The sequence below is a fragment of the Mobula hypostoma genome, chromosome 7 (genome assembly GCF_963921235.1).
Source record: "Mobula hypostoma chromosome 7, sMobHyp1.1, whole genome shotgun sequence".
In the NCBI taxonomy this organism is placed as follows: domain Eukaryota; kingdom Metazoa; phylum Chordata; class Chondrichthyes; order Myliobatiformes; family Myliobatidae; genus Mobula; species Mobula hypostoma.
Genome location: NC_086103.1, coordinates 163325584 through 163352740, shown reverse-complemented (window position 1 = coordinate 163352740; position 27157 = coordinate 163325584). Strand labels below are relative to the sequence as shown.

The 27157-nt window shown below is 39.2% G+C and overlaps 1 protein-coding gene across 6 annotated transcripts in view; it reads right to left on the bottom strand.

The window, feature by feature from the left end:
- The window catches only part of LOC134349723 (inositol polyphosphate-4-phosphatase type I A), a 271499-nt gene that overhangs the window by 41289 nt on the left and 203053 nt on the right, over window positions 1-27157 (bottom strand). For 3 of the 6 annotated variants that reach the window (XM_063054477.1, XM_063054479.1, XM_063054478.1), the window contains 7 exons: window positions 23832-24015; window positions 19084-19299; window positions 15296-15536; window positions 8847-8879; window positions 6279-6451; window positions 4683-4806; window positions 606-732 (listed from right to left, as the gene is read on the bottom strand). In XM_063054477.1, coding sequence (XP_062910547.1) covers window positions 606-732; window positions 4683-4806; window positions 6279-6451; window positions 8847-8879; window positions 15296-15536; window positions 19084-19299; window positions 23832-24015 — 1098 coding nt within the window. The remainder of the gene's footprint in view (window positions 1-605; window positions 733-4682; window positions 4807-6278; window positions 6452-8846; window positions 8880-15295; window positions 15537-19083; window positions 19300-23831; window positions 24016-27157) is intronic. The other 3 variants (XM_063054481.1, XM_063054482.1, XM_063054480.1) reach the window with 2 other exon arrangements.

The following is a 27157-nucleotide window of genomic DNA, read 5'->3' as shown; positions in this document are numbered from 1 at the left end:
CTGTTACCTCATATCAGCAGAGACGCAGGTTCAATCCTGACCTGGATCATGCCTTGTGCAGCTTACACTTTCTCCAGCTTTCCGACTGGGTTTCCTGGAGGTGCTCTAGCTTCCTCCCAGTTCCCAAAGACATGCAAGCTGGTTGGTTAAGCAGCCAGTGTAAATAGTACCTAATGTACAAGTAGTAGAATTTGGGGGGATTTCATGAAATGTAGCAAGAATAAATGAGGATTAACACAGGATTGGTGTAAAGAGGTAGCTTATTGTTAGTGTGTATTTGAGTCTGCTTCCAAGTTGTATGACTTTTTCCTTCAATAATCATCTGGGCTGCAGACAGAATTTCAACCATTCATTAGGCTTTGGGTAGGGTACGTGATACCAACCATTATATTGCTTTCTATAGTATAAAACTCATAATTAATGTTAGTCTTCTTGCCCTCAGCATAGAGTTCACTGATGCAGATAAGTGTTTTAACTTAATACCTGCTGCTGTTAAACTTGTAGAGAATTCTGGCTCACCATGTCAAGTGATGAACGATGTCTCCCTATACTAATCAAATTTGTTGGACATAAGCTGTTACAAAAAAAAAATCCAGCCTACTCACCTATTTCCAGTAATGACTGGCAGCATGTCAACTGACGAAGCAGATATGGCCTGGATTACCTTAAACGTCACATTCCGCAAATCTGAAATTCCTGTACTCATATCTTCAAGCATAGCAAGTTCTTCCCCTACACAAGTTACATGTTTATTAATAATGGTTCTTAGGTCAACTTCTGTAACTTTCCAACTTTAGAGAGGAAAAAACATCACCGCAGTCAAAGAAACATTTTTTCCTTTTTTTACTAAATAGTCTCAAAGTGGCAAAGGGAAGCAGTTGTAAAAGTTCACTAAATTCTCATAATATGCCATAACCCTAACACCCATTATATTTGTAGCAGAATCATATATTGTAGGTGCAAAGAGAAAGATTACAGGCATGAAAATGGAAATTGAAACTATTGTGGGACACAAAAGCTTCTGGATTACTTGAAACCTGAACAAAATCGACATGTGATGCCAGAGGACGAATACAGTGTAAAGCAGTAAAATGTGATTACTTACATGGATAGATACAAGCTTGCTAATTGACTTCTGAAGTGCCTTTTGCTATAAGTTTAGCCCATATTCAACTCTTTAAAAAAAAATTGCATAAACTATTATTGAGATCTACAGTGGCAAGAAAAAACTTGTGAATCTTGTACGATTACCTGCTTTTTTGCATTACTTACTCATAAAGTGTGATCTGATCTTCATCCAAGTCACAATAAACACCATCTGCCTAAACTAACACAAACAATTATACTTCTCATGTCTCTGTTGAACATATCAGATTCAGAATCAGGCTTATTATCACCGGCACATGACGTGAAATTTGTTAACTTAGCAGCAGTTCAATGTAATACATAATCTAGCAGAGAGAGAAAAAAATAATAAATAAAATAAAACATAACAATAAATAAACAAGTAAATCAATCACGTATATTGAATAGATTTTAAAACTCTGCAAAAACAGAAATATTATATATTAAAAAAAGGTGAGGTAGTGCCCAAAACTTCAACATCCATTTAGGAATTGGATGGCAGAGGGGAAGAAGCTGTTCCTGAATCACTGAGTGTGTACCTTCAGGCTTCTGTATCTCCTACCTGATGGTACATGGGCTAAGCACACACCCCTGAGGTGCACCAGTGTTGATCGTCAGCAAGGAAGATATGTTATCACCAATCCGCACAGACTGTGATCTTCCGGTTAGGAAGTCAAGGATCCAATTACAGAGGGAAGTACAGAGGCCCACGTTCTGCAACTTCTCAATCAGGATTGTGGGAAAGGTAGTATTAAATGCTGAGCTATAGTCGATGAACAGCATCCTGACATAGGTGTTTGTGTTGTCTAGATGGTCTAAAGCCATGTGGAGAGCCATTGAGATTGCGTCTGCTGTTGACCTATTGTGGTGATAGGCAAATTGCAATGAGTCCAGGTCCTTGCTGAGGTAGGAGTTCAGTCTAGTCATGACCAACTTCTCAAAGCATTTCATCACTGTCGATGTGAGTGATACCGGGCGATAGTCATTAAGGCAGCCCACATTATTCTTCTTAGGCACTGGTATAATTGTTGCTTTTTTGTAGCAAGTGGGAACTTCTGCCCGTAGCAGTGAGAGGTTGAAAATGACCTTGACTACTCCGCTAGTTGGTTGGCACAGGTTTTCAGAGCCTTACCTGGTACTCCATTGGGACCTTCTGCCTTGCAAGGATTCACTCTCTTTAGAGACAGTCTAACATCAGCCTCTGAGACAGAGATCACAGGGTCCTCAGGTGCAGCAGGGATCTTCACAGCTGTAGTTGTGTTCTCGCTTTCAAAGCATGCATAGAAGGCATTGAGTTCATCTGGTAGTGAAGCATCACCAGCAGAATGCTCATTAAAGCATTCACAGTCCAGGCTAGAATAAATATGTGAACTCTTGTATTTAATAACTGGTAGAACCTCCTTTAGCCGCAGTAAGGACATTCTTGCTATTGAGGGAGTGCAGCGTAGGTTCACAAGGTTAATTCCTGGGATGGCGGGACTGTCATATGTCGAAAGATTGGAGCGACTGGGTTTGTATACACAAGAATTTAGAAGGCCGAGAGGGGATCTTATTGAAACATATAAGATTATTAAGGGATTGGACACGCTGCAGGCAGGAAGCATGTTCCCGCTGATGGGTGAGTCCAGAACCAGAGGCCACAGTTTAAGAATTAGGGGTAGGCCATTTAGAACGGAGTTGAGGAAGAACTTTTTCACCCAGAGAGTGGTGGATATATGGAATGCTCTGTCCCAGAAGGCTGTGGAGGCCAAGTCCCTGGATGCTTTCAAAAAAGAGATGGATAGAGCTCTTAAAGTTAGTGGAATCAAAGGTTATGGGGATAAGGCAGGAACTGGATACTGATAGTGGATGATCAGCCATGATCACAGTGAATGGCAGTGAATGGCGGTGCTGGCTCGAAGGGCCGAATGGCCTACTCCTTCACCTATTGTCTACTGTAACCTCCACCAAGCATTTCCTGTAGCTGCTGATCAAACACACAACAGTGAGGAGGAATTTTAGACCATTCTTCCATACAAAATTGTTTCAGTTCATCAATATTTCTGAGATACCTTGCATGAACAGCCCTCTTCAGGTCATACCACAGCATCTCAATTGCATTAAGGTCTGGACTCTGACCTAGCCATTCCAAAACAAAAATTTTCTTATTTAAAACATTCTGTTGTTGATTTACTCTTGTGTTTTGGATCATTGTCTTGTTGCATCATCTATCTTCTATTAAGCATTAGGTGACAGACCGCTACCCTGACATTCTCCTGTAAAGTATCTTGATACAATTTTGAATTCATTGCTCCCTCAATGACTGCAAGCTGTCTAGACCCTGAGGCAGCAAAGCAGCTCCAAACCACAACGCTCTTTCCAGTCTGCTTCACAGTTGTGATGAGGTCTTGGTATTGGTGTGTAGTGCCCTTTTTCCTCCAAACATAGCAGTATGCATTTCTGCCTAAAAGTTCAACTTTTGTCTCATCTGTCCACAGAACATTGTGCCAGGAGCATCGTGGAACATCCAAAGGATCTTTTGCAAACTTGAGACGTGCAGCAATGTTTTTTTTTGAAAAGAAGTTGTTTCCTCCGTAGCCTCCTTCCATGAACATCACTATTGTTCAATGTTTTTCTAATAACAAACACATGACCCAAGACTTTAGCAAGTTCCTGAGATTTCTGCAGGTCTTTTGCTGTTCCCTTGGGTTCTTTTTCACCTCCTTCAGCATTGCATGTTGTGCTCTTGGTGTGATCTTTGCAGGATGCCCACTTCCAGGGAGAGTAGCAACAGTACCAAACTTCCTCCATTTGTAGACAATTTCTCTAACAGTGGACTGATGAACGTTCAGGTCTTTGAAAAACTTTTGTAGCCTTTTCCAGCTTCATGCATCACTACAATTCTTCTTCTAAGGAACTCTGAAAGTTATTTTGATTGAAGCATGGTGCACATAAACAGATCATTCTCAAGAAGAGCAGGTTCTGTCAGTAACCTGACTTAGTGCATCTTTTTTTATTTGGCAGGCCACCTCTACAACCCATACCTCCAATCTCATCTCATTGATTGGAACACCTGACTCCAAATAGCTTTTGTAGAAGGCATTACCCAAAAGATTCACATATTTTTTTAATCTAGACTGTGATTGTTTAAATGGTGTACTCAGTTTTGACAATAAGTACAATTATTTTGTGTTATTAGTTTAGGCAGATTGTGTTAGTCTATTATTGTGACTTACACGAAGATCAGACCGCATCTTATGAGTAATTAATGCAGAAAACCAGGTAATTACAAAGGGTTCACAAACTTTTCTTGCAACTGTAGTTAAAGAACTAAAGGGATGTACTAAACATTGAGTTATGTGGATCACTACTTATACAATGATGATAATATTTCAGGAACAAAGGTCCCAGGACCATACTTTATGAAAATGCATACCATTGTTGCCACTGTATCTGGTTTTTAATCCCAATGCAAAAGAAAGCAAGAAACCAGTATTATGAATATTTCCAATGGTGTTTAGAATACGTCAAACATGGAAAGCGGCATTGCAGCAGAAAAGTTTTATGAATATCATTACCGTATGTGCTTAGAAGCCCTTCGAATTGTGCCAACAAGCCAATGGTGTACAGCTGGCGCAAAAATCCATCATCACGGAGGCAGTTTCTTAGTTTAATGATAAATCCACAGATAAGGGCTGTTAGCTAGAGTGTATAAGGAAAAAAATGGATATCTAATGAAATCATGAACATCATCAGATAATATTATTTAACATGGGACTTTGCTTTTGAGGTCTTCAATAATACTTTCTGTTTTCCTCTTCCTAGCTTATTTCTTTAGCACTATTTTTTGTTGAAAGAAAATCAACAAGTTTGACTAAAATGACCCTTACTCAAGCACTTGGTGTTTTAGCAAGAAAATATCAAAAATATCACATGTAAAATTGCCCAAAAGAAGTACGACTTTGTTTTTTTTAAACGAATTACAATGGTGAAAATGATTCCTAAAGAGTGAAAAATCTGAGCCACAACCACATTGGAAAGGACTAATATTTACAGGAATGCTATGGAAACCAGTTCTTGTCTGGGCAATGATACAGGTATTGGGTTAATAAAAAATGAACTAAAACAATAAATGAGTATAAAACACCCAAAATATTTGCATACAGGAAGTTGAGCGTTGTTCCCTGACTCAGACTAAGAAAATAATTGTCATAAGGACATGAAATCCTGAAAGATTTAGTTAATATTTTATTTCTATTGATCGAAGGTGATAAACCAACGTCTACAGAATCAAGGTGACTAGCAGAAGAATCAGGAGACGTTAGGGAAAATATTTTGAAACACAAGTGACTAGGCTTTACAGGCAGAATCTGATAGGTCACAAATACAAATCCAATAGACTTCAAAAAGAGAAAAAAATGACCTATTTCAATGGAAAAATAGACAACTGGGAAGCTCTTTGAAAGGGCTGGTACTTGTTTGAAATACTGAAGCATCTCACTTAGTCCGCAACATCAATTACATCACGAGATGGTGAATCACAGTAGTGTAGTGGTTAGCATATGCTTTACAGCGTCAACAACCTGGATTCAATTTTCCGTCATTGTAAGGAGTTTGTGTGTTCTCCCCATGGATTTCACTGGGTGCTCTGCTTTCCTCCCCATATTCCAAAAGCGTACAGGTCAGTAAGATAATTGACCACATAGGTGTAATTGGGTGGCACAAGCTTGTTGGGCAGAGGGGCTTGTTACCGCTTTGTGCTGCTACATAAATAAAGTAATTTGAGAGCACAGAAGAAACACACTTGCGATAATTTGTGACTGTCCCACACACATACATCTCATATGGTGCTATGTGCCTTTTGCAAGTAAGTTTTTCTTTGCACCTGTGCATACATGTACTTGTCTATTTGACAATAAACTTGACTTTCACTTTTAAATGCCAGAAGGTGGCCACAATTACTGTGCATTCTTTTCAAGATGATAACAATGGAGTTAATTTTGAGATCATACTGGGTCTCAGTGCAGTCCACTATAACTGGTTATTTTGCAGCATTTTTTGGAAGGAGCTCGTTAGTCTCAGATGGCAGAACATATATTTTGACAAGTTAGAGTAGAGCAAAGCATTTTGGATTAATCATAAAAGAAAAGAAGTTGCGTTGCACACAAACTTACAGTCTGACAAAAGACCACATCTCTGCGGTGCTGGATGGTCAGGTCCATTGCTATAGTAGGGGCACTATCTTGCATCAGGAGAAAGACCATTGCTTTCTTTGCTTTGTCACTCATCATGGCTACGCATTCCGTGAGTGTCGTCAGCAAAGGATAAAGTGCTTCACTCCACTCACCTATCAAACAGGAATTTCATTAAAGAAATGCATAGAATCAACTTTAAGACAGTTATCAACCAACCATGTCGAAAGCCCAAAATAAAGGGACAAACGGATCGAATTGACTGCACAATTTCACTGCTTATCAGGGGGAAATGCACTTTCTAGTTCTTTCTGTATTTTGTGAATTGTCTTTCTGTAAAACTTTGTAAGGTAGTGTACTTTAGCATTTATAAGTGGGAAGTCATGTGAGATTCTGCTTTGCTTCACATGTATATTCATTGGTTAGTACATTCATTTTCAACTCCAGTCAGCTCTTAAAGGTCACATGCTTTTCCCTTCTTTGAAAATGAATAATATTTAATTATAGACATTAAATCTGGCTTTCTGCAATGCTTCATTTCAATAGTGCGGGGAGATACTTAAGCTATGGCTTAAAACATATTTTAAAAAAGTACTTCATAACTTAAATAGCAACATTCTTGGGTCTCATCTTGGGAGCTCAAATTGCTTGTGGTGCTGTTGTCCATTATTGTCATTTCAAGTTCTGAATGTACAACAGTACGTTAGCAAATTCACAAATAACTTTAAATACTTTGAAATTTTTAACTCCAACGGCAAAAATATCATTTTCTTTGATAATGCCAACAACATTACTGTCTTTTTAAACTAACACTTACTAAAACTGTATATAACAAAATAACCTGCAGGCATGAGTTGCTTATGCACTAAAAGTTAATATTATACCATTTTAAGGGATTTCTTATAAGCTTATTTCCAGCCATCTTAAAGAAAGCATTTGCATCGTTGTAACTTGACACGTTTATACTAAAAAAAAATCATGAAATATCATTACTTAAAATCAGCTGCCTGCAAGGAACATCTTTCCCTATTGTTCTTTAGGTACCCAAAAAATATATTTTTTTTAAGAAAGGTAGTCTCCACATTTCCTTTGACAATTATTAACAGGAAATGAGTTCAGCATTAGAAAACAGAAAGAGCTAATGGAAGGTATTCAAATTGATGGGTTTTGTCAAGTGATACATAGCCAGAATATGCAAGGACTGAACCCATTTACAGGGTTTATAAATAACTTGGACCTTTGTACAGGATGTTATACTCCTAAGTTTTCTGATGAGACAAAGAGAGATGTTATAAACACTATAGATTGAAGTGATGCAAAATTATAAATAGAGTAAGTCTAATTAACATTTTAAATTCCTGAGAACATAACAATTAAGGATTAGCTTGATCAATAATTATTGATCAAACCAAATTACAAACAGAAACCACCAATAACACCTAATAAAGTAGGTGGAGAATGTTTATTTCTAATAGTCAGGGAGTCTAGGACCCTGGTGTATAGTCCTAAATTACAGAGCCAGGTCATTCAGGAGTAAAATTGGAAACTATATCTATACACAAAGACTCAAGTTGAAATCTTTTCCATTCTGTTAATTTTAAATCTGAGATTGATGGCTTTTTATTAAACAAATACACTAAAGGGTAAAGAGCCTTAGATCACAGATCAGTCATGGACAGTGCAATAAATATGGGGAAAGAAATAACCTATTAAAGTGCTATGAATCTCAGACACATTGACCATGGTGTGAGAGTTATACACTTACACAATTAACAGCATTATGATTCAACCACATATTGTGGAACTAGCATGAGCCAGATCAAGTAGAAATGGCATGTTCCATCTCTTAAAGGCTTTTAATCATTCATTTATTATTTTTAAATAAAGTAAGAGCTAGTTAGCTGGTGTGCACCCACAAAACACTAAAGCTATTGGTGCCAATTACATAACTTGCCATGAGGTGATTCCTACTCATAGCAGTTGATTATTAGTTACCTACTGTAGCCAATAGACTAAAAATAAACAAAAATACGAGGGTAGACACCTGTAACAAACATTTCAGGATTTGAGAAACACTTTGCAGGATGGGCTTCCATTGAGAAACCCATAATCTGATACATTAACTCTGTTGAACATGTGTTTATTCACCATTTTCTGCTTTTAAGTAATAGGCTACACTCCTCAGTGATCCCTCCACGGGGAATAGAAATGCTTCTTCTTCCCATCCACAGCTAAGTTAACAAAGAAAATTTGATTTCAGCTTTCATACTTCTCTAAAATTCTGATTTGCAGAGATTTGTCGACAATTAACTGAAATTCAAAAAAATGGATAAGAATAAAGAGATTACATTCAATGAAATTTTCTAAAAATGGAACAGAAGTTGTGATTAAATACAGCTTGATGTTCCAGAAATAACAAATACAAATTCAGAGGTCAGCTATTCAAAGCTGAAGCATCTATGCGCAAAACATAATGCATTTAATGCAACTCAGGTTAGATATGAAAAAAGCAGAAACTGGCTGGTGAACAGGTGTGGAAAACACACATACCTTCAGAGGGCTCCTCTGCAGTGGAGTGGCAATCTGCACAGAAAATGGAGGTGCACATGCATGATTAGAAGCAGCACTTTTTCTACTAACAAGCAGACCTACTTGCTTTTCTTTGGAAGTATTTTACCATGAGGTATTTGGCACTCAGCACTGACAAAGGAGCAAGCAAACAGGTTCAGAGAGCAAGAGCATTTTGGTGCAACACTGACTACACCTGGGCATTTTCCACACAAATTGTATCTGAGGTTGCCTTTTCAAAGTATATCCAATTGACATTAACAAACCTCCAAACTGGGCAACATAACATCAAAATCCTGCAATGAAAATTACTGCTACATCAATACAAATATTTTAAATGCATGTCAAAGGAAATTTATTGAAGTTTCATTACAATTAGTAGTGCACAGTGTGGAAATGGAAAGCAGTTCAATGTTTGATTTAAAAACTGTAGGTAATATCTTAACCTGTTGTGCATATTATGTACCTATATTATAAAGGAAATATTACTGGACATTGTTGACTCTATCCATTAATCCCATTTAGTCACAGGGAGAGCATGCAAACTTCCAGACCCTAGCTTTGAATTTGGTCATAACCGTTGGAAGCTACAGAGGCATAATCACTTGTTCCATACTAATTCATCAAGAAGATTGGGAGCAGAACTGTTGCATTAATTTCCTCACCAACTAAAGTATAAATATATGAAAAGACTCCAGAAATATAGGATAGAGAAAGATAAAGTTTGATCTCTTCTTCACTATTTAGAAAATTTTAGAAAATGTCTCAAGTGATCCAGGAAATTATAATTTAATTGCACCGATTTTTAAATTTTTTTCATATCTGGGAAGAACATTAAGTAGATTCTTTGTCAAATAATGAAACAATAGGAAGTATAGCTACCCATGTCTACTCATGGTTGGTTAGGAAATAAATTATTTTAATAATTCCAGGCTCCAGCAAGTATGTCATCTTTGGATGTAATACATTGAAGTAAACACTAACTCTTATAACAATCTTTTAAAAATTAAAATGCCCAGATGTGGAAGCAAGTACCAAAGGCAGCAGCCTAATCACATAGCATGCGCTAGTCAATGCAAAGGATAAGAGTTGCCCTTTAAAGCTGTTTTTCATATCAAGTGAAAACGAGAGTGCCAATTTCAAATGAATCTCAGCACTCCAGAACTTAAATCGAACATAGTATAGAACAATTTCCACGAGGATTGTATATAGTAAGCCACAAATATAACAAAACCCTGGGTGGAGATAATATGGAGTCACAGGGAATTAATATCAGCAAAGGAAATGCATTTTTTTTTTGCATATGCTTAAACTGGGCTACATCAATCCATAAAGCACATTTAATTTGAGGTAACTGCAAAGTAATCATCATCACTGTCTCTCATTTTGCTGAAATTAAAACCAATTTTAAATGGATTCATTTAGAGTCATAGAATACTACAGCACAGAAACAGATCCTTGGCAGAGCTAGTCCTTGCTGAACCATTAATCTGTCTAGTTCCATCGATCTGCACCCAGACTATAGCCCTCCATACCACTCCCATCCATGTAACCATCCAAATTTCTCTTAAATGTTGAAATCAAACCCACATCCACCACTTGTGCTGACAGCTCGTTCCACACTATCACCATCCTCTGAGTGAAGAAGTTTCCCCTCATGTTCCCCTTAAACATTCCATCTTTCACCCTTAACCCATGACCTCTAGTTGTAGTCTCACCCAACTTCAGTGAAAAAAGCCTGCTTGCATTTACCCTATCTATACCCCTCATAATTTTGTACACCTCTATCAAATTTCCCCTCAATTTTAACTGTTCCAGGGAATAAAGTCCAAACCGATTCAATCTTTTCTTAGATCCTCAAGCCCTGGCAACATCCTTGTAAATTTTCTCTGTACTGTTTCAACCTTATTTACATTTTTCCTGCAGGTAGGTGACCAAAACTGCACATAATACTCCGAATTAGTCTCACCAATGTCTTATACAACTTCAATATCATAACTCATCTCCTGTACTCAATACTTTGATTTATGAAGGACCAAAAACTTTCTTTACGACCCTATCTATCTGTGACACCACTTTTAAGGAATTATGGACCTTTATTCCCAGATTCCTCTGTTCTACCGCACTCCTCAGTGCCCTACTGCTCACTGTGCAAGATCTGCCTTGAATAGTCCTGCCAGAGTGCAACTCTCACACTTGTCTGCATTAAATTCCATCTGCCATTTTTCAGCCCATTCTTTCTGCTGGTCCAGATCCTGCTGCAAGCTATGATAGTTGTGCTCGTATCCTCTACACCCCAAACGTGGTATCACCTGCAAATTTTCTTATACAGTTTACCACATTATCATCCAGATCGTTGATGCAGATTAGAACAACAAACCCAGCACCAATTCCTGTTGCACACCTCTAATTACAGGCCTCCAGTCAGAGAGACAACCATCTACTACCACTCTGTGGCTTCTCCAAGTGACTGAACCTTCTTGATCAAACTCTCATGTGGGATCTTGTCACAAGCTTGACTAAAGTCCATGTAAACAACATCTCCCTGATTTGCTTCTGTCAACTTTCCTGGTTCATCAACTTTGCTCTTAACATATCTGAAGAAATCATTAAATTCTACTTCACCTTGCCTGCTAAAGCAACCCCATGCCTTCTTTTTAGCCCTCCTGATTTCCTTAAGTTTTCTCTTGCATTTCATATACTCAATTATCTCATTTGCTCCTACCTGCTTTTTCCTGCTACGTACCTCTTTTTCACTTAACCAGGGCCTTAACATCTCTTGAAAGCAAAGGTTTTGTAAACCTGTTATCCTTGCCTTTTATTCTGACAAGAATATACAAACTCTGTACTCTTGAAATTTCACTGATGAAGGCCGCCAACTTACTAAGTACACCTTTGCCAGAAAACAATCTGCCCCAATCCACAGTTGGTGGATCCTTTCTTCAATTTAGAATCTCAACCCACATATCAGATCTATCTTTTTGCTATATTTACTTTGAAACTATTGGCATTATGATACAAAGTGTTCCCCTACACAAACTTCTGTAATCTGCCTGCCTCATTCCCAAACAGGAGATCTAGTATCACAGTCTCTCTAGTTGAGATTTCTATATACTGATTAAGGAAACTTTCCTGAACGCATTTGACAAACTCTTTCCCATTCAGCTCTTTTACAGTATGGGACTCCCGGTCAAAATATGGAAAGTTGAAAAACATATACTATCACAACCATACATTTCTTGCAATAGTCTGCGATTTCTCTACAAATTTGGTCCTCTAAATTCTGCAGTCTGTTGGGTGGTCTATAATATAATCCTATTAACATGATCATATCTTTCTTATACCTCAGTTCTACCCATAAAGCCTCACTAGACAAGCTCTCCAGTCTGTCCTATTTGAGCACTGGTGTGACATTTTCCCTGACTATTAATGTCATTCCTCCCTCTTTAACCCATCCTTCTCTGACACGTCTAAAACAGTGGAATCCCAGAACACTGAACTGCCAGTCCTGCCCCTGTTGCAACCAAGTCTTACTAATGGCTACAATATCATAATTCCATGTGTTGATTCATGCCTTAAACTCATCCTCCTTTCCTACAATACTCTTTGCATTGCAATATACGCAGCTCAGAGCATGTCCCACCATGCTCAACCTTTTGATTCCCGACTTTGTATGTAACAACATCTTTCTCCACACCCACTTCACTACTTGTTCTGGTGTTCTGGCTCCCATTCCTCTGCAGCTCTAGCTTGAACCCTCCCCACTTGCTGCTCCCCGCCTCCAAGTGCAAACTGCCTCTAATGTACAGGTCCACCTACCCTGGAAGGGAGCCCAATGATCCTAAAATATGAAGCTCTCCCTCCTGCAACAACTCCTTAGCCATGTGTTAAAAACTGTATGATCTTCCTATTTCTGGCCTCACTAGCACATGGCATGGGTAGCAATCTTGAGATTAAACCCTGGAGCTCCTGTTCTTTATTAACCTAGCACCTAACTCCCTAAACTCACAATGTAGGACCTCGTCCTCCCTCCTTCCCATGCCATTGGTACCAATGTGGACTAGAGTATCAAGTTGCTCACCCTTCCAGTTAAGAGTGCTGTGGATTCGATCTGAGATGTCCCTGACCCTGGCACCCAGGAAGCAACATACCATCTTGGAATCTCATTCCCATCCACAGAACCTTCTTTCTGTTCTCCTTACCAATGAATCTCCTATCACTGCAGCTTACCTCTTCTTCCCTTTTCCCTTCTGAGCTACAGAGCTAGACTGTGCCAAGAACCTGACCACTGTGGCTTTAAAAAACTTTAAAAGCTTTTTTAAGGTTTTTGTTGCAAGGTAGACGCAACTGGTTTCGAACACACCAATATACTGATTTATTAATTTATTTTCTTGCTGTTATACCAATTCCAGGACTGCCATAGCATCAGTCCACCCTCAAAACAGATGCAAGCTATTGCTGCTTACAAGTACTAAAAGGTTACACACAGGCACATACACACAGATTATGGGCATGAGATAAGAATATTTTTAAGCACAGATTTGAAACAAAGATGAAAGATGACTTTGTAAGCATTGAAAGCACGTTTCTATAAACCAGAAATTTTATTGCTGAATCTCTTTGAGAATGAAACTAACAATTTTATATACATAAAAAAGGGATAGCTTTTGAGGGAGGTCAACAACCACAGATGGTGTACATTGTTTCAGGCACAAGTTTATTCTGAAATCATGAAAGTCATTTGCATTACACCATTTATCTATGAAGAGTTTTGCCAAGAACTGTCATGTATGAGGAAAAACGATAAACTAGTATTTGTGGTTTGTAATGATCAGTGCTTCAGTACTGCGAGAATGAACACAAAACATTCTGCAATTCAATTTTGGGGCAGAGAGGTAGCTGTAGTGTTGATATTTCAATTTCACATTTCAATCATAACCTACATTTCTATTTTAAATATCCAGAAGGGAAAACAGGCCTGACAGCAAGGCATGACATTTCTGAAGATCTAATAGAAAGTTGTATAATTCTTATTTTGTATAAGAATTATGAGTGTCCCCATAATCTAACCTAAAAAAAATTAATCAAAGGTGGATTGATGACAAATTAAGATCTGCTCTCACATGGAACAGTTATAAAAATCTTTGTACTTGTGCATCTGACACTCTTAACTGATGCATAAATGGGTAAGATGTTATTACGGTGAAAGGAAGAGTTTTACCTTTTCACCCAATATATAAATTATTAGAGCTGACACTTGGGCCGTATTCCAGGAGATATGAGTGGATCTATTAATTTAAAACATGTTACTTTCTCATTTCAGATAATGTCTTCTGGCATGAGCACAGCATAAAGCAAATCATGTCAGGGATTCGATGACAGGATGTCAAAAACAAATCTTAAGTTTATTACTACTTGAACAAGCTGAAGTTGCTCATTGAACAACAGTAAATGTAAAGATGGTTAGCAGACTGAGAAAGGTCAAGCAAAGCCAAAAGCATGATGAGACTATTAAAAATACCAATATATGAAATTAGGAAAATATGAAATGGAAACTAATCCTTGGTAAGTTCAGTGAAAGAGGCCAATCAATCTGGATCTTTCAGAATAAACAAATGGGTGGAATTATATCCTCAGTTTTATTTTAAATGATTATGGACATTACCCTTATAGTCCCAGGATCAGCACTATCTTATCAATGGTTTTACTGGAATATGTCTCAAAAAAACAATTTATAAAATGCTCACTTGCAGATTACATATTTTAAAGTGCAGTTTGCTTATTTGTTGTAAAATAAATTCATGTCAATCAAGCCTAAAGAAAAAAATTACTTTGATGCAAGGATATTGAGATAAATTACTGTAACACTCTCTTTAAATCAGGGGTTCCCAACCTTTTTTTTTTAATGCCATGGACCCCTATTATTAACTGAGGGGTCTGTGGACCCCAGGTTGGGAAGCCCTGCTTTAAAGTGTGACTCTTTAATTAAGGGTGGCAAGGAGTAGGGAATTTAGTTTCAGAATTTGTAGTTTAAGGCTATTCAACACACAAATCTGGTGTCAGTTTGTTCTGAAAGGAGCCCATGCATTCTTTATTAGCCGTCATGGTAGGAACTTTGAGGAGGGGTGGGTAGGAGGCTAACAGGAGGGATAAAGTGAAAAGTCAAGAATGCAACAGACATTCCTATTTGTTGATCTAGAATTATTTTGAACAATCTTGGTTCAGAAACTGAAGGAAAGCAGTTTTGCTGGCAGAAATTCTAACTGGAATAAAATGGCACCCTACTGGCTATCAACAATTCATGCCAAGCATGAATGTCTCATTTATTTATCTTCAGATCAGGATTGCTTACTTTTAATTATTTCCGACAACATCATTTAACTGAACGTACCAAGGGTTAGCATGAAGAACAAATGGTAATGTTCACTCACACGCAGCTCTCTTACTGGAAGAACGACATGATGGTGGAGATTGAGAACATTTCTCATCTAAGGCCCCTGGATTTATCCAGTATGCGCGATGCCCCTGGTTACCTTTCTTGCTGGTAGAGGTAATATCACAGTGAAAAACATCTTCACTGCTCTCACTACGTAACCGCTCCTTCTGGAGAAGTTTGTCTACCCTCTGAATAATACAGTCCAAACTTTTATCAACATTAAGCCACACTTTCTCCTAAAAGGAAACAAAACAGAAAATTATATATTGAATCACTAAAATATCTGGTTTAAATAGAAAAGAATTTTTATTGACACATTATTTGAAGGTTAAATAAATAAAAACACTCAAAGTACTCAGGCCAGATGCTAACTGTATTTCATTGGCTTTGTATCTGTACTCGGCACAATGACAATAAAGTTGAATCTAATCTAATCTAATCTGTAAAAAGAGAAAACAAATTAATGTTTCAATCTCGCAAACACAAGGAATTCTGCAGATGCTGGAAATTCAAGCAACACACATCAAAGTTGCTGGTGAACGCAGCAGGCCAGGCAGCATCTCTAGGAAGAGGTACAGTCGACATTTCGGGCTGAGACCCTTCGTCAGGACTAACTGAAAGAAGAGCTAGTAAGAGTTTCAATCTGATGACTCTTCATCCAAGTTTTGGTATTTTTTCACTTTATTATCTCTTGAGATCTTGTATCATAAATGAGATTACTTACCTGCAGAAAGGACAGTAATAGCAAATATGCAAAAGCAGTCCTTTGCTATCATATGGTACTCGTTTATCATTGTGTCACAAAAACTGTGGGTCAACTGTCTAAGAAAAATAACAAGATGGCTTGAGTCGCAAAAATAGATTGAGGTGCTTTTATTTACAAAAATAGTGGGAAAACAAAAACCTGGACGTCCACATCAAAACAAGAAAAAAACTGGAAAAAAAGTATAATATATATACAGCTTGCAATTGTCACCTGTCTGGTTAACAGCCACCCTCAGACTAAACACAAAAAAAACCCAAAGCCTTGGTTACCCGAGGCTTATAACTGCTAAGCCCCTCCCCTAGACCAGCCAAAAGCTAATTAATTATCTTCCATTTCACACAATACACACATATACCTCATTATAGGATTTACCATTTCCCAATTAAATAACTTAAATAAACCCCAAAACTTTACCACAAGATGAGTAATTAGGTAACGTAACCCTTGACCCAGTTAAAGATGTTATCCTCCACCATCAGCACAACTGTGCAGGTTGCTGCTGCCTCTATATGAGACAGCTCTGTTTCAGACCCAGTGTCTATTACTGCTGGGGATGAGTGTTTTACCGAGTGTGCCATGTGCTGTCCGTAATCAGTGACGGGCCTTCGTCACATATTGCAAGGCACAAGTCAGATGAGATGCCAAAACCTTCCCAGATGAAAATCATTTTAAACAAGTAGTATCCTGCTGGGTTGCATTTCAGCAGAGTATGGCAACTACACTGCTCTGGATCCACGGAAAGTGCAGAGACTGGTAAACACTGCCAAGTCCATTAGAGGGCTCATCACATTTTCCCATCTAGTCCATCTTCACTGTGTGTTCTTCAGGAAAGCTAACAGAACTTTCAAGGATGCCCGTCACCCAGGCTATTCCCTTTTTTCTCTCCTACCTTCCAGAAGATACAAGAATTTGAAAGCTCAGACGATCTCTTCTTCAGCCCTTTACCTCTTACACCTATCACCTCCCATCTTCTCACTTCATAACCCCCACCCCACCCATCAACCACTCCCCTCAACTGGTTTCACCTATCACCTGGCAGCTTCCCCTCCACCCACCTTCTGATTCTGGTTTCTTCCCCTTCCTTTTCAGCCCTGATGAAGGCTCATGGTCCAAAACACTCACTGCTTATTCCTCTCCATAGATGCTGCCAGACCTGCTGAGTTCCTTTGACATTTGGTTTTTGTTGCTCAAGAATATCAACTCCATCATGCTATTAGATTTCTAAACCAATCATCTTTTTCATATCCCCTTCTCAGTGCTGTTGTCACATTCTTGAATCCTTAATTCTATTTACCTATTAAATCTACTCATTTCAACTTCCCATTCCCATTGTGATATGCCAATCAATGGCTTCCTCTACAGCCACGATGAGGTCAAACTCAGGTTTGAAGAGCTGTACCGCATATTTCATTTGTGCACCCTCCAACCTAATGGCATGAACATTGATCCCTCTACCGGTAACTTCCCCTCCCTCCCTCCTTCTCTTTTTTCCATTCCCCATTCTGGTTACCCTCTCATCTCTTCTCTTCTCCTCACCAGCCCATCAACTCACACCTTCCTTCTTCCCTTTCTTCCGTGATGCACTACTAGAATCCTTCTTCTTCAGTCCTTTACCTTTTCCACATGTCCTCTCTTAGCTTCTTATTTCATTCCCCCTCATCCAACTACCTGGACTCACCTATTACCTGCCTAGTCTGTATTCCTTCCTCTCCCCCACATCTTCTGCCCCTTTCCTTTCCAGTCCTGATGAAGAGTCTCAGCCCAAAACATCGACTGTTTATTCCCCTCTATAGAAGCTGCCTGACCTGCAGAGTTCCTCCAGCATTTTGGGTGTGTTGCTCAAGATTTCTGTAAAATCTCTTGTGCTTACGATTCTCTCTCCTGTTTTTGTCACTTTAGCATTTCTTTCTGTGCTGCTGGCAGAAAGCATCTCCTCTGCCATTAACAACAGTAGATACCTCCATCAAACTGGAAAGCCCATAGACTTTCTCAAAGCTGGAGTCCAACCACGGCTTCAGCCCACCAGCTGGCTTGGTGTCTGACTGGCAACTGAAAATCACTCTGGGCAAGCAATTAAAGTTCTCTGATTTCATCGCATCATTATCCCTGAGGCCTGACCTAGTCGTTTTGTCAGGAATCTCAAAGCAGTGGTGATGGTAGAACTGACAGTTCCTTGGGAAGACTGGCTTGAGAAGGCATTTGAACGTAAGAAACCCACTTACCAGAACCTGGAGAACAATCCCAGACACAGGGGTGGAGGGCACAAAGTGAGCCTACAGAGGTGGGGTGTAGAAGTTCTACTGGCTGTTCGCTGCACAGAACCTACTCTTTCCTTGGCATTATGGGGGCTGCAAAGAAAAGAGCCATCAGGACCATCTCAGAGGCTGTTGAGTGAGCCTCCAGATGGCTATGGATCAAGAAGTGTGACTGATGAACCGTGGACCAATACTACTGGAATACAAGTCAAGGCCTGACCAACCCTGGCTGGGTTGCCTGGGCGACAGAGTCTGTGGTTGAAAGACCCAAAGGACCCGATGACCCCAGGTTACGTCACTGACGATAAGCTCCACCACATCTGAGGATGTATCTCAGCATCACACTCTACACCATTCTGTTTTCCTATATTTATTCAACCAACACACATCAAAGTTGCTGGTGAACGCAGCAGGCCAGGCAGCATCTCTAGGAAGAAGTGCAGTTGACGTTTCAGGCTGAGACCCTTCATCAGGACAAATGCTGACGTCCTGACGAAGGGTCTCGGCCTGAAACGTCGACTGTACCTCTTCCTAGAGATGCTGCCTGGCCTGCTGCATTCACCAGCAACTTTGATGTGCGTTGCTTGAATTTCCAGCATCTGCAGAATTCCTGTTGTTTCCTATATTTATTGTTGCTTTTATTATTACCACGTATGCTGTTTTCTCTCTGAGCTTCAGACAAGTAAAGGATTTCATAGTCTGAGCCTTGTACATAACAATGAACTAACCTGAATCAAACTCTAAATAACTCAATGGACTTACCCATTCCTCCTCATGCCAGCTAATATGCAAGGAAGAGCGGCTGTTCCTGCCTGCCCATTTAGCCATGAGGGTATCCTGGTCATTCCGGAGCATCACTTGGTCTGCTTCTCCTGATGGGGATGATTTGGAAGCAATGTAGTTGGGCCTGGCAGCATTAAGGGCTTCAACAGCATTTGCCAGTAATTTACAGTCACAAACAGTGACCAGTTGTCTTGTCTGTATGAGAAAAAAATAAAACACCTCCAGGGAGTTAATAATACCCAATAAACTCTCTTAGATTTTAGTTTGCTCCTTATACACAAGAATGAAAATTTAAGATTTATTGGCCACAGACTGATGAACCAAATCTTAGAAATAATTTATCGGGAATTAGAATTTAAGTGTCATCTTAAATACTCACATATGCTTTCATTTCTACAATAAAACACTAAATTGCATAATGTAAAGGCTTATTTCAATACCTTTTGAATGCTAGAAGTGACATTTCTATTTTGATACTTACTATAGGCAGGGAGCAGAGAAATCATATAGAACATAGAACACTACAGTACAGTGCAGGCCAGGACCTATGGCCCATAATGTTGTGCAGACCTTTAAACATACTCTAAGATCAATCCAACCCTTTCCTCCCACATAGCCTGCCATCATCTATCTGCAAATATAGATTAGCTTCTTGACTAGGAACTCGTGTTAACAGTTGATGTTTAAGACTCCCGTGAGTTGATGTTGGAGGTTACACAGCATTCCCACCATACTTTCCAAGCCCAATGTTCCAAATCAACATTTATTTTATTGTAGATTTACAGAAGAAGAGTAGAGATTTGAGTAAGATAGCAAACAGTGACCAGCATTTGTAACAAAAACCTTGGTTTGGGTTATCAGGAGAGACAGGTTAGGCTTCGTTAGTTTTCCTGGGGATAGGTGACATAATGGAAGGTATATAAATTTATAAGGGCATATAGCCACAGTCTGTTTCCCATGGTAGGGGTGTCTAACACCAGAGGGCATAGGTTTAAAGTGAAAGGGAGGAGGTTTAAAGGAGACCTGAGGGGTAATTTTTTCTCCACACAAGAGTAGTTGGTATCTGAGGTTAGCTGCTGGAAGAGTCTGTGGAGCCAGGATTAGGAACAACATTTTAAGCAGCATCTACTTAGGTACTTGAATGAGCAAGGCAGAGAGGAATATAGAATTAATGCAGGCAATGAGGTTGACATATAAATAGTATCAATAGATAAGATGGTCAGAACAGACATGGTAGGTCAAAGTGACACTTTCAAAAGACAATGCCTCAAAAAGGTCGCATCCATCATGAAAGATCCCCGTCACTCAGGGCACACCCTTTTCTTGTTGCTACCATTATGGAGGAGGTACAGGAGTCTACAACTTTTCAGAAACAGCCTCTTATCCTCTGACATCAGATTTCTGAATGGACAATGAACATTAGCTCACTTTTTTTCTCCTTTCTTTTTGTACTAATTTTTTTTTAACCACAGTACTGTGCAAAAATCTTAGGCACATGTAAAAATATTCTGTAAAGTGAAAATTCTTTCAAAAACAATGAAGTGAGAAGTTTCTAACTATCAAAAGAATTACTATAAAGGGCATTAAACTGTAAAAAACTAAATCAAATCAATATTTGGTGTGAGCACCTTTGATTCTCTTAGGTACACCAAGTGCAGCAGATGAGAGATACATCAAACTGAAGTCCCTTCTAAATCGGAAGAGATCAAGCACTGCTATCAGCTCTGAACTCACAGAAATGACTGGAACCCAAGTACACCCCTCTACAGCTCGGGGAAGTCTTGATTTTCTTAGATACACTGTCATACAGTTTTATAAGAAAATTGGTTGGTAGGTTGTTCCAAGCATCTTGGAGAACTTGCCACAGTTCTTTTGCAGACTTTGGCTATCTTGCTTGCTTCTGTCTCTCCAAGGTAATCCCAAACAGCCTCAATGATGTTGAGATCAGGGTTCCGTGGAGGCCACCATACCATCTATTGTAGAACTCCATGTTCTTCTTGTCGCTGAAGATAGTTCTTTATGATCATGGGCGTGTGTTTGGGGTCATTGTCCTGAAGGTACTGCATGATGGTTGAGAATCTGCTTGTAGTTCTCAGCACTGAGGATTCCATTAATTCTGATGAGATCACCAAGTTCATTTGCAGAAATGCAGTCCAAACCTGCCGGGAGTCTCCGCCGTGCTTCACTGTTGGCTGCAGACACTCATCCATGTGGCGCTTCCCAGCTTTTCTATGGACAAACTGCCTCCTGTTTTAGCCAAAAATTTCAAATTTTGACTTGTCAGTCCTAAGCACTTGCTGCTATTTTTCAGCACCCCAGTCCTTGTGTTTTTGTGCATGAGTCTCTTAGCTTTGTTTCCACTTTGCATGAATGGCTTTTAGCAGCAACTCTTCCATGAAGACCACTTCTGACAATACTTCTCCAGGCTATAGAGGAGTGTACTTGAGTTCCAGTCATTTCTGTGAGTTCAGAGCTGATAGCAGTGCCTGATCTCTTCCAATTTAGAAGGGACTTCAGCTTGATGTATCTCTCATCTGGCTGCACTCAGTTTCCATGACTGGCCACTGTGTTTCTTTGTGCTTTTTCAGAAGAGCTCGAACAGCACATCTTGAAGCTCTTGTCTGCTGCAAAATTTCTGCTTGGGAGCGACCTTGCTGATGCAGGATGTCCACCTTGTGTCTTGTTGCCATGCTCACTCTCAGCATGGTGTAAGAATTAATGATTTGAAGGTTAAACTGTCATATCTGCCACACCCTCACTTTTTAGTTTGGTTATCCTTTGCCCAGTTTGATTCCTTCTACAAACAAGCAAAAATCTGTAGATGCTGGAAATCCAAGAAACACACACAAAATACTAGACACTTCATCTGTGACTCTGTTGGGGTCATCTACTGTATCCGGTGCTCCCAATGTGGCCTCCTGTATATTGGTGAGACCCAATGTAGATTAGGAGACCACTTCAGCAATCACCTTCACTCCGTCCACCAGAAAAGCCAGGATCTCCCAGTGGCCACCCATTTTAATTCCACTTCCCATTCCCATATGTCAATCCATGACCTCCTCTACTGTCATGATGAGGCCACATTCAGGATGGAGGAACAACACCTTATATTACGTCTGGGGAGCCTCCAACCTGAAGGCATGAACATTGATTTCTCAAACTTCCAGTAATGCCCCCCTTCACCATTCCTCCGTGCCCTTTTCCCTCTCTCACCTTATCTCCTTGCCTGCCCATTGCTTCCCTCTGGTGCTCTTCCCACTTTTCTTTCTTCCATGGCCTTCTGTCCTCCCCTATTAGATTCCCCCTTCTCCAGCCCTACATCTCTTCCACCAATCAACTTCCCAGCTCTTTACTTCATCGCTTCCCACCCCCACCCGGTTTCACCTATAACCTTGTGTTTCTCTCTCCCGCCCCACCCCCCACCTTCTAACTCTGACTCATCTTTTTTTCTCCAGTCCCGCTGAAGGGTCTCAGTCTGAAACGTCGACTGTCCTCTTTTCCACAGATGCTGCCTGGCCTGCTGAGTTGCTCCAGTATTTTGTGTGTGTGTGTTACTTTGATTCCTTCTACACCTGTTTCTTTTTCATTGTTTATTCAATTCATTACATCATTGATCATTAGCACCTGTTTATTGTCTTTGTTTCAAAGGTTCATTTATTATAAAAGTATACAACTCTGAAATGCTTCAATTCTCCAGGTAGCCATGAAACCAAGAAAGCACGAAAGCAAAGAAAGGCAACAAAATCATCAACCCCAAAATCCCTCCTCCCGCACAAAAAAAAGACATGCACTGAGCTATATATACACCTATAAAGTCATCAAATTTTTACTCGAAAAGTAGTCTATTACTTAACATGTTACTTTCTTGAACAAAATACGAAGAAATTCTGTGTAACATTTAATCTTTTTGGAACATGAAGATTGGAAATCCAAATTTTGTTCTTTTCTACTGACATGTTAATGGAGAAGACAAAAAAGAAACATCTAAAAAAATCTAAGGTGACTAAGACTTTCGCACAGTTGTGTGTGTGTGTGTGTGTGTATAAACTTATTGTAAATTGTAGCTTTTATTATTATGTATTACAGTACACTGTTGCCACAAATCAACAAATTTCATATGCCAGTGATATTAAACTTGATTTGGATGGGCCTGTTTCCATGCTGTACAACTTTGATTCTATTTGCAGAAAGAGGGGGAGAAAGACATTGCTGATTATCAAAATACATGCTAGATTGCTCTTGCACCAACTAAGCACTTATCTGGAACACAATAAATACTTTACTACAGCACAGAGCAAAACATATACAGACTAACAAACTACAGTTTAACATGGGCCTACTAAATCTACTCAGCATGTCACCTTCTGCACTCAGCAAGAAGTCATTTGAGCAGGTTTCTCAACCTCTCTCTCAGCTTATTCACTGCCTACCCTTTCCCAAATATTTCCTATGGAGATTTCTTCTCTCACCTGACCACGGGCTTATCTCATTTACATTCTCCCACTGAACACCTGCTTTTTTTTCTTCCTCTGCTGCCCGAAAAGTGAAGAACATCTTTTATTTGCTTCCTCTTTAGCAGGGCTGTAAAATACTTTGTAAAGATGGGAAGGGGATTGGCCAGTTATACAGAAACTTCCCCATTAGAGATGAGTTAAGAACATAATTAGTCACAGTACTATCACACTAGCATGTGTAAGTATAATAACAATGTAGAAAACATCATTTACCTTGTCTGCCAAAATTGCCAGTGTCCTCTCAAGGCCATTTGCAGATCTCTCCTTGGCTGCTCTTGACAGTCGTTCTGCATAGTAACTGACTTGTGTTTTAAGGGTATTAATACTCGCTATAATTTCTTTAGCTCTTACTATATCTTGTGGTATGTATACTATAGACTGGGAACTAGACGATGAACTGTAAGAAAGAAGATGAGAATTCAGAAAATTATTTAGGTTGCACATGTAAGTATGTTCAGATGCATTTGTTCCTCACTGAAATGTTCAGTGTTGCAATCAACTGTCAGATAACTCCTGGTCTATCATCTTATTTCCAAATCAGACATATTTGACATTCTAGATTCTTCCCTTTAACGACTTTAAGCATTTAGTTTTCCACTATTTAAAAAAATTCCCATTGCATACCAGTAGCAAACTGAATGGCCAAGGAATAGATGGCACATCCTTTTTGGTGCAGTACAACACTGGGGGAAGTATGGCACCTAATTAAAGCAGTTACTGTGTATCAAAATACTACAGATGCTGTAATCTGAAATAAAAACAGTTCAGCGTCTCTTTACCAGGACCCGGAAGGAAAGAAAACAAGAAATATAAAAATTGTGAAATGTGCGGTTGCAAGTCAGGGTTTGTTAATGAAGGGAGGAACAGCTTTGTCAATGTCACATATGGATAACCTGGCCCATTCTAATATGAACAGAGAACATGATTTTACTAAAAATGTAGAACTAGATAATGCTGCGATGTCCAAATGGATAATGAGGTGCTGTTCATCAAGCTTACTTTGGATCTTATCAAAGTGGTGCAATTGGCCAGTCAGTGGAATGGAAAATTAAACTGGCATGTAGCAGGACGATCAGGGTCAACCCTGTGAACTGCTTGTAGTTGCTCTGAAAAGTGGTCACCCATTTGTTTTCACCTATGGAGAGGAGGTCACATTGTGAATACTGACTATGGAGTACACTAGTTTGGAAAGAGGGGCGAGTGAAACACTGCTGACCTGGAAGAACTACTAGGGTTCTTGGAAAGAAGGAAGTGAAGAAAGTGAAATAAGTATTTCATCTTGTGTGGTGGTCATGGTAAAAGACTAAATGAGCAGTGATGGAGACAGAAAAGGCAGTGGATCCGCGAGTTACAAACAGAACAGTGCTTATGAAGAATCTCGGCCCGAAACATCAACTGTTTACATTTTTCTATAGATGCTGCAGGTCCTCCAGCATTTTGTGTGTGTTGCCGTGCTCTTGAAATGCTCACAGTTGCAGTGGAATATTCAGTAGAGCAGCTGCCTCTCAGCTCGAGTATCAGAATGTGGAGTTTGCATGTCCTCCCTGGATCTGCACAGTGTTCCTAAAGATATGCAGGCCAGTAGGTTAACTGGACACTGTAAATAGCCCCTAGCAGTCAAGTGATTAATAGAATGTGAGGAGAATTGATGGGAATGTGGAGAATAACATGGATGTCTTAAAATTTGTATGTACTTGGTGTGAAGGGGCTGTTTCTATGTAGGAGGGCTTAATGACCATGTGAATGACTGGAAGATGTTATCTGTCAGAATGTTACGGTGAATGAAAATTGAGAAAAAACATTACTGCAGATGCTGGAAACCTAAAATAAAGACTTCTACTAAGATGGTAGAATCTCAATGAAAATGGTGGAAATTGCAAAGGATGGTCCATTGAATACAAAGTTTGGTGGGGTGAAAGGCAAATACCATAGGAGGTATACTTTACAACAGAAGTGGCATGAAGACAACAGATGCAATGTAGTGAATGGATTTGCGAAAACATAGAAGGGAAAACATAGTTGAAGAAAACAACATAAGCATTTCACAACTCTTACATTCCCTTATCTGCGTTCTCATAATCTACTGCCCAGATTAGTGAAGAATCTTCAAAGTGAAACATTAACTCTGTTTCTCTTTTCACAGATGCTGCCCAGCCTGTTGACTAATTTCAGCATCTTCTGTTTTTATTTACAGTATTAATTAAAGCAGAGTTTAAAAACAGGATTAAACTCGCTCACCCAAATAATTTTTGTTCTTGTTCTGTTCTCATGAAAAGTATGGCCGCGACTTTGAATTTAGGTAAACTATTCATGGAAAGCAAGGGAGCTGAAATTCTGAAATACCACTTTACACTGGTACTACTGTTTAATTGTACATTTCTTGCTGAACTTGCTCAATCACTACAACTTGATCTGTAAAATTTAAAAACCAGTTAACCAAAAATTAAAATTATTTAAGTATTTCACAAGTTTTGGAATCAAACTTGAGTTTAATTCAGCTTCAATAGTATCTGAATCTCTCCTAGCCTAATGACTGAAATGAAAATTTTTTGCAAAGCTTATAGTAAACTTGCATCTCTTGATCCTGGAGTTATTATAGTACGGAGGCATTAGGATGTGTGGAAATTATAAGCATAGTCTAAGTCCTGAAGTGGTGCCCATCTAATGTTAAGAGTGCATAATGATTTTTCAGCCAGACTTGCTGAGGAACAAATATGACTTGGCTTTCTGCATCATTCTGAGAAATCTAGAGTTTCATTATTAAGCAACTTACACCATCTTACACAGTTCTTATTATCCTTTAAATGGGACATACAATCTGAAACATGATTGCTTTTAAGTAGGGTTAATTTTAAGTTCGCTAAATTAGTATTGTTATTGAAGCAAGCACATATTTAATCTTGTTGTATCCATTATCACCTACCAGATAAAAGTAGCTACTTTCATTAAGATTGCCTGATAGAGAGCATTTATATCAATGCTTTTAAACCCAGGTCGGGGTATTGATTTCAGAGAGTGAAAAATTGTATACTTACCAACAATAACTATTTGAAATAAAACAGGACAAGGCTCACTCATTTAGTCCATCTTATCTGCAACACTCCTCTGTTGCACCAAGTACTCAAATTCAACTACATGGTGCTGAAGATTTAGGTTTAGAGTACTGCACGGTAACAGGCCCTTCGGGCCTAATTACACATGTGACCAATTAACCTACTAACCCATACACATCTTTGGAATGTGGGAGGAAACTCACCTGGTCACGGGGAGAGTGAACAAACTTCTTACAGATAGTGGCGGGAATTGAACCCAGGTCACTGGTGCTGTAATAGTGTTATGCTAACTGCTATGCTGCCGTACCACCCACGGTAAAGAATAGGATCAAGAGCAAGAATGGGGGGCGGGGTGGGGGGGAGAAGGGTTGCTGTATAAAACCCGGTAGAGTTTCTCAACTGGCTACTGTTCCTTCTATACGCAACTAAAAGTAAAATTAGGAAAAGGCACTTTCAAGAGAAGCATTAAAGCTAACTAAGGGAAAA